Below are 12,222 nucleotides of genomic sequence, written 5' to 3'. Positions count from 1 at the left end.
AGGCACATCCCAGCCCTGACATTTTTTTAAAAACAAATTTTTATTTTTTTATTCATTTTTTTACACAAACACAACTTTTCATTTCTCTGGTTATAAATGATGTAGAGTTATAGAATTTGTGCATTCATTCCCATACACAGAGGTAATAATGTCCATATCATTCTACCATCCCCTTCACTCACCCTCCCCTCCCCCTCTCCTCCTTTCCCTGTGCTCAATCCATAGTTCCTCCTTTCTTCCCTTGCCCCCTGCCCATTGTGGATCAGCATCCACTTACAGAAAACATTTGGCCTTTGGTTCTTTATGATTGGCTTATTTCATTCCACATGATATTCTCTAATTCCATCCATTTACCTGTAAATGCCATAATTTCATTCTTTAAAGCCACACAATATTCCATTGTGAATATACATCACAGTTTCTTTATCCATTCATCTACTGAAGGGCATCTAGGCTGTTTCCACAGTTTAGCTCTTGTGAATTAAGCTGCCATAAACAGTGAGGTGCCAGCCCTGCCATTTTATATTAGGCACTTGAACATCCACAGATTTGGGTTTCCTCAGGGATTCTTAGAACCAAGACCCCTCCAACACCAAGGGCAGCTGTACTTAGAACTGCCCAGGCATTGATTCTAATGACTTCATACACAGCCATGTACTTCTCACAATAACCTTATAAGGTAAGTACTGATGTTATTTCTGTTTTCTATATGAAGAAACTCAAGCACAGAGAGGTTGAGTAACTCATCTGAGGCCACCTGCCTAGTAAAGAGCAGGCCTGGGATTTCAAGCCAGCTGATCAGGCTTGGAGACTACACCCCACAGTCATGCACCAGAGCAGTTCTTGCTCCTTTCTCAGTGCCCCAGGCTGGGGAAGGAGCACTTGACAGCAGGGGGCAAACACTGCTGAAAGAACAAAGCTGCTTCAGGGACCCAACATTAAGTCAGTTACTGACCTGCAGGTCCTCCTGGGCGGCCACTGGACAGAGAGGACAAGGAGGGAGATTGTTTAAGACTGGAACTGTTGAGATGTTGGAATGCCCATATGCTCTGCATTTCTAGAAAGAAAAGGGCCTCTGCCAAGAGCACAGATCTTTGAACCCCACATTTCCTCAATCGCCCCTAAGGAAGATATTCTCTATACAGTAGTTTAGATCAGTTTCTTTACCACCACCCCCATCCTGGAGAGAGATGGACCTGGAGCCCCAGGGAGCTCAGCTGGTGTCCACAGGATCCCTGACATCCTCTCTGTCTCTACATTTGGCCTCCATCCCACTTCCATGCTTGGGGAAGGCCTGGAGACAGTTCCTGGGCCTCTACTCCAGGGAAGTCCACTGTCTTGTTGGGTAGAGGGGTGACTGGGCAGCACCATATACCCTGTGAGACTCACACCATCAGAATCCCTTCAGCCCTAGCCAGGGGAGTGGTGTATGCCTTTATCCCAATGATGCAGAAGGCTGAGGCAGGAGGATAGTGATTCATGGTCAGTCTCACAAGATCCTGTCTCAAAATAAAGAATGTAAAAAAGGACTGAGGATGTAGCTCAGTGGTGTAGCACCTGGTTCAATCCCCATTACCCACCCCCCATCAAAATCACTCCAGTCTCCTTGAAAGCCTCCAGGCTCCTGAAGGTAGGCCAGGGAGAAGGGAGGGAGGTCCATGGGGATGGCACCCACCTTCATAGGAAGTCCAGAAAAGTGTCAGTTGGCTCTCCAAAGCATGGGCCAGTTTTGTGCTAGGTCTCAGATTGAGGGCTCTCACCAATTCCAAGGTATATGAAAAGCCCCACCCAATGCCGTTCCCCCTGTATTAATTCTCCCCGTAACCCTATAAGGCTCAAATCCACACATCCAATACATACTGGAACCAGAATTAACAGAGATTGACATTCAACCTGGATGAAAGGCTATGAATCTACCACACCACCCCTGTTCCATCTCACTTCCATGTGAACACTTCCCTCTGACTAGGTCAAATGCAGCATGTCCCAAAACAACATCAAGAGCTCAACACAGGGGCCCCCCTGAAACCAATTCCTCCTTCAGTATTTCCTCTCCCAAGAGCCTATTCAAAACCTACACAGTTAACATAGAGCACTCTGATGTGTAGAAGTCATTCCCCCGCCCACCAAGCAATTGTCTAGGAGATACCAATGGTGCACCAACTACCTGGAGTTGAGTCAGATCCCTCAGGTTAAGGGCTCAGTGCCAAAGGCCTACAATCTGTGGGCTTCTTTGGTGTCTGATTTTTATTTTATTTTCCTATTAATTCATTTTTACTGGTACAGTGAATTGAATGGTGGCCTTTAAAAAGATGTGTCCACATCTTATTTCACATTCACTGTGAATGTGATCTCATTTGAAAAAGGGTCTTTGCAGATATAATAAAGGATCTCAGAATGAATGACCCGAGATTATCCAGATGAAGTTAAGTCCAATGACAAATTTATATAAAAGACTTTCAGAGGAGAGACACTTGGAGGCCATCTGAGGATAGAGGCAGAATTGGAATGAAGCACCCACAATGCAGGGGAAACCTGTAGCCAGAAGCTGGTGGAGACAAAGACCTAGAACTATGAGAGTAAATTGCATGGTCTTAAGCCACACTGTGTGTGGTAATTTGACATGGCTGTCCAAGAAAACTCTTAAAATGATATTGATGAAATGTTGGTCAGCCACACATATTGAGGGGAAGCATTTTTTTTTTTTTTACATATGTGGTAGCAGAGATTGAAAGGGGTGTTTCACGAATGAACTAAGTTCCCAGTCCATTTTATTTTTAATTTTGAGATGGGTTGTTGCTAAGTTGCCCAGGCTGTCCTGAAATGTGCAATTCTCCTGCCTCCGACCCCCAGGTTGCTAGGATTACAGGTTTGTGCAATTATGCATGGCAGCATTTGTTCTTTATTATTTATTTATTTATTTCATGTACCAGGAATTGAACCCATGAGCATTTAATCATATCTCTGGCCCTCTTTTTTTTTTTTTTTTTTTTTGGTGGTGGTGCTGGGGATTGAATCATATCTCCGGCCCTCTTTTTTTTTTTTTTTTTTGTTGGTGGTGCTGGGCCTTGTGCATGCAAGGTAAGTACTCTACCAACTGAGTTATATCCCCAGCCCCACATCCCCATCCCTTTTCATTTTTTATTTTGAGACATGGTCTCCCTAAGTTGCTCAGGGGCTTGCTAAATTGCTGAGATTGATGATTGACTTTGAATTTGTGATCCTCCTGCCTCAGCCTCCCATGTGCTGGGACTACAGGCATGTGCCACTGTAACTGGCTAGCATTTGTTCTTAATACAATATAAGAAGGTGTTCTCACTCCCTCCTGCTAGACTGTGTGGCTCATTTTCCCCTCCTCTAGGGATTTCCCGTATGGTGTCTTCTGCCTCTTTGATGTCTCCATGCCCAGTATATTCCCATGCATATTCCCATCTTGCTCAGGATTCTCTAGTCTTTTGAACATAGGTTCCAAAATAACTTGAAAAGTAGTCAAGTTTTAAAAGGTCATCTCCAGTGGGCATGCTGTTCCAGAAGGTCAACAGATGGCACAGTTGAGCCCATAGCTGCTACCCCAGAGAAAGTCAGAACTGCACTAGAAAAAAGCAAAAGTGGAAAAACAAAAACCGAAAACAATTTCCCCCCTCCCCCCACCCCCAAAAATGAAAAAAACCAACTCACCTATTTGAAGAAGTAATAAATAAATAAATAAATAAATAAATAAATAAATAAACCCAGCCTGGTGAGGTGGTGCACATCTGTAATACCAGAGGCTCAGGACTCTGAGGACCGAGGATCATGAGTTCAAGGTCAACCTCAACAATTTAGGGAGGATTTCCGCAACTCTGTCTCTAGATAAAATATTAAAAAGGACTGGAGATGTAGCTCACTGGTCAAGTGCCTCTGAGTTCTATCCCCAGTACCAAACAAACAAAAAAAAAACCACAATAAATTATGAATCACACTTGGTGGTAAATGCCTGTAATCCCAGAAACTCCAGAGGCTTAGGCAAGAGGATTACCACTGGAGGCCAGTCTCAACAACTGAGAGAGACCCTAAGCAATTTAGCAACAGCCTGTCTCAAGTTTTTTTTTTTTTTTTTTTTTTTTTTTTAAGGGCTGGAGATATGCTTCAGGGGTTAAGTACCTCTTGTTCCATCAATCCCTGGTATCACAAATTAAATAAAGAAATAAATCCCCCCAAGAGGAGAAGAAAGAATGCAATAGTGTTATAGCTCAGAAGTTAATGATTAAGAAATTAAGAAAATTTAATTTGTAAATATAAAATCTGCATCACTGAACAAGATGGGGATTGGTAACTAGCCTAAGCAAGAAAGGGAGGAAGAAGAAAAAGGAGAGAGCAAAAACACAAAATTAGAAATAATAAAGGGAAAATTTCATCATATGTAGAGTTAAAATAAATAGACTTGAGACTGTTATGTATTATTTTAATAAATTTGAAAGCCCTCACACGCATGATCTTCTATAAACACGTGTATTAATAAAATTAGTATAGAAAAAAATATAAAGCCTAAAGAATATGAAAAAAATGTTAAAATTCTCCTCAAAAACCCTAGTCTGATGTAATTTTATAGGCAACTCTTTAAATAGTCAAAGAATAGATATTTTGCTGCATTTTAAACTATTCCAAACAATACAGCAATAAAGGAACTATCTGAATGCATTTTACAAAATCACCATGCCACTCCTCTGGGAACCTAATAAAGACAACAACAGACCAATTTTACTTGTAATTAGATATGAAAACATTTTAAAGTAAAAAAAAAAAAAAAGCTGGGTGTGGGGGAACTCACATCTGCCCTTTACACACACAGCTGCCTTCCCACCTCGGGCTCCCCTGGGCTCTCTTCAGTGTGTCCTCTCTTCCTCTTCTATCTGAGGACTCTAATCACATCATGAGGGTCCACACTCATGACCTGATCTAAACCTAATTACCTCCCAAACCCAGCCTCCAAATATGTCAATATTAGAGTTTCAACACATGAATTTTGAGTAAACACATTCTGTTCACAACAACATATTATTAAATAACAAAATATTTTAAATTATAAATTATCCTAATTCCAAAAGGCCATCTCTGGTGAGCGTGATACCCTTGAAGATCAACAGGTGGCGCGGGCTAGCCCACAGGAAATAATTCTCTAAATCCAAGGTAGGATGAGTTTAATGCTAAAGTACAGCATTTCTGATAATATCAGGTATAAGACAATGCCTGACATTACAAATATTATTGAACATTGTTCTAGAAATTCTTCCAAGGCACTCTTGGCAAGGACTGAATGAAAATTATAATTAGTAGGTGGCTGCAAAACTGTCCTTACTAGCCAGGTGTGGCAGTGCAGGCCTGCATCCCAGAGACTGGACACTCAGAAGGATGGCAAGTTTGAGGCCAGCCTCAAATACTTAGTGAGATCCTGCCTCAAAATAAAAAGGACTGGAGATATCAGTTCAGTAGTAGAGCACCCCTGAGGTTAACCCCCAAGAACAGAAAACCAACCAAGCAAACCAAACCATCTGTCATTACTTACCAACTATATAATCTTAAAACAGAAACAGCTTAAAGCACTAAAAAAGAAGGAGATATTGTTTGGGTTTTTTTTTTTTTTTAATTGTTCTTCTTTTTCTTCTTGCTTGGTTTGGAGGATTGCACTCCCCTGTACTACAAAAGTCGCTTGAGAAACCTCTCCAGCAAGAATTACGTCATACTTAAGAAGTCTGTGGGAGGCCATCCTTGCAGGTGATTTGAGTTACCTCTCTGGCTGGGTGACAGGAGCTTAGATACAGCTGTGTTAAAAGCCTTCCCCACCCTTTCCCAGGTCTGAGTGCTTGTCCATGCAGAGGCATGCCTGGCCACTGACCTGAAGACGCAATCGTCGTCCTTGACCTTGGGATGCTGCCCCCCTTAACCTTCATTGGATGGGAATTTCCCTGGAATTTTTTTGTTCCCCAATAAAAGCTCACTCCCTGGCAAGCTCTCCCTCTCTCACTAGTCTCTTCTGTAAACCTCACCACCGCATTAGGTGGCTGGAGGCGGGAGCTGGGAGAAGCCATCTTGGAGCTGATATTAAAGGTAATGAGAGTCTGTCTCCTTAATTTAAAACTCACTAGCAGTTTCTTATGAACCAAACCTTCTTTCATGAAGCCCACGCTGGTCGCATGGCAGAGAAGTCCATTGCCATTTGACCACAATCTATGTACCAAATGAGAGAACCTATGCCTGGAAAAGAAATCTATTAGTGCAATCTGAAAAATATATTGAAATATATTTAAGATATTCAGATAAACAAAGGAACGCAGAAGGAAGAGATGACTCTGCCAGCATGTCCTGGGCCAATGAGGCACACAACTTCAGCCACATGCTGTGGTTGGGGGTCCCCTCCATAGCCCCAACACCTGCCTACTCAATGTGACTTCCCCTTTGGGATCCTTGGGTGTCAAGGCACCATAACCCACTCCTACAGTATTCCCTGAATATGAATTTCTAATAGCAGGGTTGTGCAGGCCTCAATCCATTCCATTTGTTGAGGCAGATCCCATTCCTCCTTGTCCCTTTAGGCTGTTCTGCCACTTCATCCAGAGTTCAGTGAAGCAAGGTGTGTGGGAAGGAGTAGTGACCTTGACAGAGACAGAAAACATCTTCTTATTTCCTTCCTCAAGTGGCTCAGGGTCACTCCCATGGTATCCTGCTTCTCGCTTTCTATTTTCTTTTAATATTTTTTTAGTTGTAGATGGACACGATACATTTGTTTACTTATTTATTTATTGTTATGTGGTGCTGAAAAATGAACCCACTCTGCCACTGAGCCACAATCCCAGCCCTCATTTTTTTTTTTCTTTTTAAAATTTTCATCATTTTGGTGGTACTGGGGATTGAACCCAGTGGGCCTATACCACTGAGCTACATCCTCAGCCTGTTTTTATTTTTTATTTTGACACACATCTAAGTTGCTTAGGACCTCTCTAATTTGCTGAGGCTTGCCTTTAACTTGCTATCTTCCTGCCTCAGCCTCCTGCATCTCTGGGATTACACACATGCACCACTGTGCCCAGTACTTGTGTATTTCTTGTAAAATCCAACTCAGGGTCATCCCTTATATTTTGTACATGAATACAAACATCACTCAGTATGGAATAATTTGCATACATGGTGAGCTGAGCTCTCTTCAAAACACTTTATATATTTAGTTTTTTTTTTTTTTTTCCATGTGGAATGTAGAGAAATCAGATTGGGAATACAGGAAAGAGTTTGGACTTTCTAATTTCAAAGATCAACTTTTTTAATTGCTTGTCAAGAAAATTGAAAAAGCTCCATCCAGTGTTCTGCTGTCCCTAAGAGACTGTCAATCTTCCCACCTCATCAGTGTGACTCTACAGTGTAGCTAATTTTTTTGGGGGGTGGCGGGCGGTACCAGGAATTGAACTCAGGGGTACTCAGCCACTGAGCCACATCCCCAGGCCTATTTTGTATTTATTTAATGAGAGGGTCTCACTGAGTTGCTTACAGCCTCGCTTTTGCTGAGGCTGGCTTTGAACTCACCATACTCCAGTCTCCAGCCTCAGAGTCACTCTGATTACAGACGTGTGCTGCCATGCCTGGTCAATGTAGCTGATTTTAAAGAGAATGAAAAGGGCTGTTTTATCTTAAACTTGGGGGCCCAGAGACAACTTCCTGGTGGAGGCAACAGCTGAGAAGTGGAAAGAATTCCCAGATGAGGATGGGAAGAAGGGCTTTGTAAATTTGGGACCCAAGGAGAATCAGGTAGAGAGAAGGACATAGTTTACTCAGAATTACTCGTCCAGATGGGTCAGGGGAGGACATGGAATGAAAGATGGGAGAAATTGCCTAGTGTCTTTAGAAATCTCTCTTGCCTTGCAGCACAAACCTGCAATGCCAACTACTTAGTGGGGTTTGAGGCAGGAGGATTGCAAGTCCTTGTCCCCAAATACAAAGGGCTAGAGATGTAGCTCAGGGCTAGAGTGCCCCTGGCTCCACTCCTTGTCTGGACTTAATTTTGAAACTTGCTTTAACTGTCTCTTGAACATATACACCTTTTAAAATTCAAATTTCCTGAATTAGAACACAAATTCTAGAATAACAGAGTATGACATTTGCTTTTCTTTCCAGCAGAGTCTATTCTTAGTCTGGAGAGAACTACTGTAGGGCAGCCATACCCAAATTTGGAATTAGATTATAAACAGATTAGAATTAAAACTCATTAGTCTTCTGCCTTGGTGCACCTGGGCTGTGCTCTGAACACAGAGGCCTCCACTTTTTAAAATTTTTTTATGCTGGGGGGTTGAACCCAGAGAGGCTTAACCACTGAGCCATATCCCCAGCCCTTTTAAAAATATTTCATTTAGAAACAGGGTCTCACTGAGTTACTTAGGGCCTCACTAAACTGCTGAGGCTGGCTTTGAACTCAAAATCCTCCTGCCTCAGGCTTTTAGCTGCTGGGACTACAGGCATGCACCACTGCGCCCAACCCAGAGGCCTCCAATTATAAAGCTCTAGGCCTGGGGATAGAGTGTAGGAATAAAGAAGAGGATTTGTTGAGCAGACCCCAACCCCCTTCATCTTAAGGGACCTAGCACATTTTGCTGGGGGACTTAGGAGTTTTGCATCAGGTAATTGCATGTTAATTTCTCAACAATTTGCTATCAAAGCCCAAAATGTTTCAATAGATTGAGTCCACATGTTCTCAGGGACAACTGAATTGTGTTTCAACTTGGAGAGGTGTAAAAATGAGCTTGCTGTCAGCACCATCTAGGTCATTGACTCAGCAATGTCAATACCAGCAGCTTTTGTTGATACTGGGGGAAGGAAGGTTTCTATTGGTTTCAAGAGAGAAATCCCTACCAAACTCGGATCTCAAAAAGGTATGCAAAATTCAAAAGTGCCTGTTCTGCAGTGGTTAGGAATAATCACACTGTGAGCAGCTACTAAATTCCAGCAAAGACAGCATCATGGATAAGATTATATTAATGCTTTTGATTTCATTGCCTCATAGCTTCCTTTGTGGTTCAGTGTTGAGTCTGTCTGTTTTACAGTTGTTTTATAAGAGTTTTAAGCCCAAGGAATGTAAATTTCCATCAAGCTTGGTAAACACTGGAGGATCGCATCAGCAGCTAGTAATTCCATCAGCAGGTCTGAGGGGTATAGATCAGTGGTAGAGTATCTGCCTGCATGTATGAGGCCTGGATCTAATCCCCAGCACTAAGCGGGGGAGGGGGAGAGGGAGAGGGAGAGGGAGGGGGAGGGGGAGAGGGATAAAGGGAGAGAGGGAAAGAGGGAGAGATAGATAGATCGATAGATAGAGAGAGAGAGATCTCCACTATCCAGAAACAAAATATGTATCCCAAAGGCATGTCCCAGTGATCCACCTCCTATAGCCACACCCCACCTGCCTGCCTCCAGTTACCATGATTAATCCCCATTAGGGGATTGATTCACTGATTGGGTTAAGGCTTTCCTAACCAATCATTTTTCTGCTGAACCTTCTTGCATTGTCTCACACATGAGCTCTTGGGGGACCCTCACATCCAAACTATAACAGCATTTCTCTCTTACTTGACAGGTCTGATATTTTTCTTCTCTGGTTACTTATTGGTTCCCTGTTTTCCACCCTCTTCATGGATCTCTCTTCCTCTCAGTTCCGCCAGCCCTTCCTTCATGAATAGTCCACCTTTCTGGTCTGGATGTCGTCCTTAAGCAATTTGGAATTCCTAAAACAGCCCTGCTTTCACTGCTGTGGTATCACAGAAAATCCATTATTCTGATGTGTGTGGAGTTATAATCATAAAAAGCCAATTTCCTGGGTGATTTATTGTAATGGGGGCAGGGTTGAGGTTGTTTACCATTTTAAGAGTCAGTCCTGGGAATGGATTAAAACTTCTGGGAGAATTTATGGCCAAACCTCAAGGGACACTAATTCAGCCAGGCGATGTTCTACTTGGGTAGTTACTGATGTCTTCTGACCACCTGGGTTGAACTTCCTCTGTTCTGCCCACAGTAAGAAATCACCCATAAGTGTCAGCCCCTTGTCAGTACTTACAATTATCTCATCTTTGTCTTGTATTTGATTGGGGTGTTGCAGGTCATCAATGGGTTTTCTTATTCTAACTTTTTCACAAAATGCATTGGAAGTCTCTTACCGGGTTATGGGTAGTTAAATGTCAGCTGTTGATTTTATGGAATGAGCACTGTGCTGGTTCTGAGAAGTCTTGGGACTGGTTCCAGCTCCTTCATTAATAGCATGAGGGACCTTGGACAGACCTTTTCCTCCTCAGCCTCAGTTTCCTTATCTCTCAAACTAGGGGGTTGTACCAAGTGCTCCTTCACTGTCAACCATCACTCACAATCCACAAAGACACACCAGAACTGGGCTCTACGAATGTGCTTAGGATCTTTCTGTCCTTCCTCAGGGGTCTGTGAACTCTGGGAGAAAGGCAGAGATGGGTGTTACTTTCATTGATGCTGTGTTTCCTCAACTCTTATTTTTATTTTTATTTTTATTTTTTTTTTAGTTGTTGATAGATCTTTATTTATTTATACGTGGTGCTCAGAATCTAACCCAGTGCCTCACACATGCCAGGCATGTGCTCTACCACTGAACCACAGCCACAGCCCCTTCTCAGCTCTTAATTTTGAAGAAACTCTCCACCCTCTACCCTTCTTTCTTTCAGACTGAGTGAATGAAGAGTGCCTGAGAGGCGGAGAGTCGTACCCTAAGATGGAAAAGACAGATGGTAGGCTGGGGGTTTTCTACTCCCTTGTTTAAAGGAACACTTGGGTTGGAATGGGATAGTTACCATAAATCCTGCAAATAGCCTATGAGAGGCCTGTAGGAGACATTCCCTAAACAGGCAGTGTAGGGAAGCCCAAATCATGTATTTTAGGTGTGAACTACAGAATAATAGAGAATGAAAATGAAATCATAAAATACAAAATATTGGACCTGTGTAATTTTCAGAGCATCTTCTCATCTCATCCAAGCATCAGGAAGGGAGCAGAATACCCTCCTTCATTACTTTTGTTTTATAGATGAGGAATTTGAACTCAAGAGGCATGTGGCAAAAGTTTCTCCATTCACAGCTTTGTGACTCTATAAGTCATTTAATGTCTCTGAGCCTCAGTCCCCTTGTAGGTAAGGTAGCTTTGCCACTTAGTAAACCACTAAAATTTTTGTGATTTAAAGCCAGTTATTATTTGTCAGAAGATTCTTTGGGTTGGCAGGCTTGTTATCCTGATCTGAGCTGCCTAGGCGTATTCACATGGTCTTCTGGTGGCTTGGCTGGGTTGGACAGTTTGGAATGGCCTCATTCACATGTTTGATGGTTGAGCATGTCACCTGGGCTGTCAGTGATGGTTGGTGTTGGCCGGCTTGCTCAACTGTTGCTCATCATCCAGGAAGCTAGCTGGGGCCCACTCACACATGGTGGCAGAAGTGTTCAAACACAAAAAGAAGAGACAAATCTCAATGTACAACCAATGCTCATCTCTGCATATGCCACATTTGCCATTGCCCTCCTGGCCAATGCCAGTCACAGGCCCACCCTATGGTCAGGGTAGTTGTTGGGTATCAAGGCTGGAGTAATATTGTGGCTGTTTCTGCAAACTGTCTACCATACCCCCTCTATAAACAGGTATGGATACTATTTCCTAGGATTGGTAAAGAACTGAATGTGCTAATGCATGTAAACTTGTTGAATAACAACTATCAAGCACAGTGGATGTCTCCATTAATATTTCCCTCTTCCCCTCCCAAGAAACTTGCTGAAGGTCATAGTCTAGACCCTGATCTTCTGACTTCAGATGAAATTCTTTTTCCAGATCACCCAGTGTTAGAAATAGGAGAGCCTGTAATCCCCGTTGCATCACATGGCCCTTTTTGGCCCAGGACTTAGGGAGCAGACATCAGCTGCAGCCCTGCCTCTAGCTTTTTTTCCAGATGCATTGCCATATATTTCAAGGGCCTACCTTTCTCCCCAAAGAGCTGTCTTTGCAGTGCATCACTGGAAGTGGTCCCACAGAGCACCAGCTAATACCTTAGTGCCTGGGGGCCTGTCATCCTGCCACCTGGCCTCCTTGTTCCCTGCTCAGCATCCTCAGCATCACCCATCTCCACAGGATTACCCACAGCAGCTCCCAAGAGGCGCCCCTCCCTGCATGCACAGCATCTCAGAGTAAAGGCCAAGCAGGAAAGCC

At 43.0% G+C, this 12,222-nt stretch overlaps 1 protein-coding gene across 1 annotated transcript in view; it reads left to right on the top strand.

Moving 5' to 3' along the window:
* Positions 1-10,747: 10,747 nt before the first annotated feature.
* Positions 10,748-12,222, top strand: part of LOC143403984 (KN motif and ankyrin repeat domain-containing protein 4-like) — a 31,471-nt gene continuing 29,996 nt past the window's right edge. The window contains 1 exon segment of the mRNA XM_077110124.1: positions 10,748-10,763. Coding sequence (XP_076966239.1) covers positions 10,748-10,763 — 16 coding nt within the window.

This window comes from Callospermophilus lateralis, chromosome 7, assembly GCF_048772815.1.
Source record: "Callospermophilus lateralis isolate mCalLat2 chromosome 7, mCalLat2.hap1, whole genome shotgun sequence".
NCBI lineage: Eukaryota > Metazoa > Chordata > Mammalia > Rodentia > Sciuridae > Callospermophilus > Callospermophilus lateralis.
This window is presented reverse-complemented; position numbering and strand designations above follow the sequence as displayed.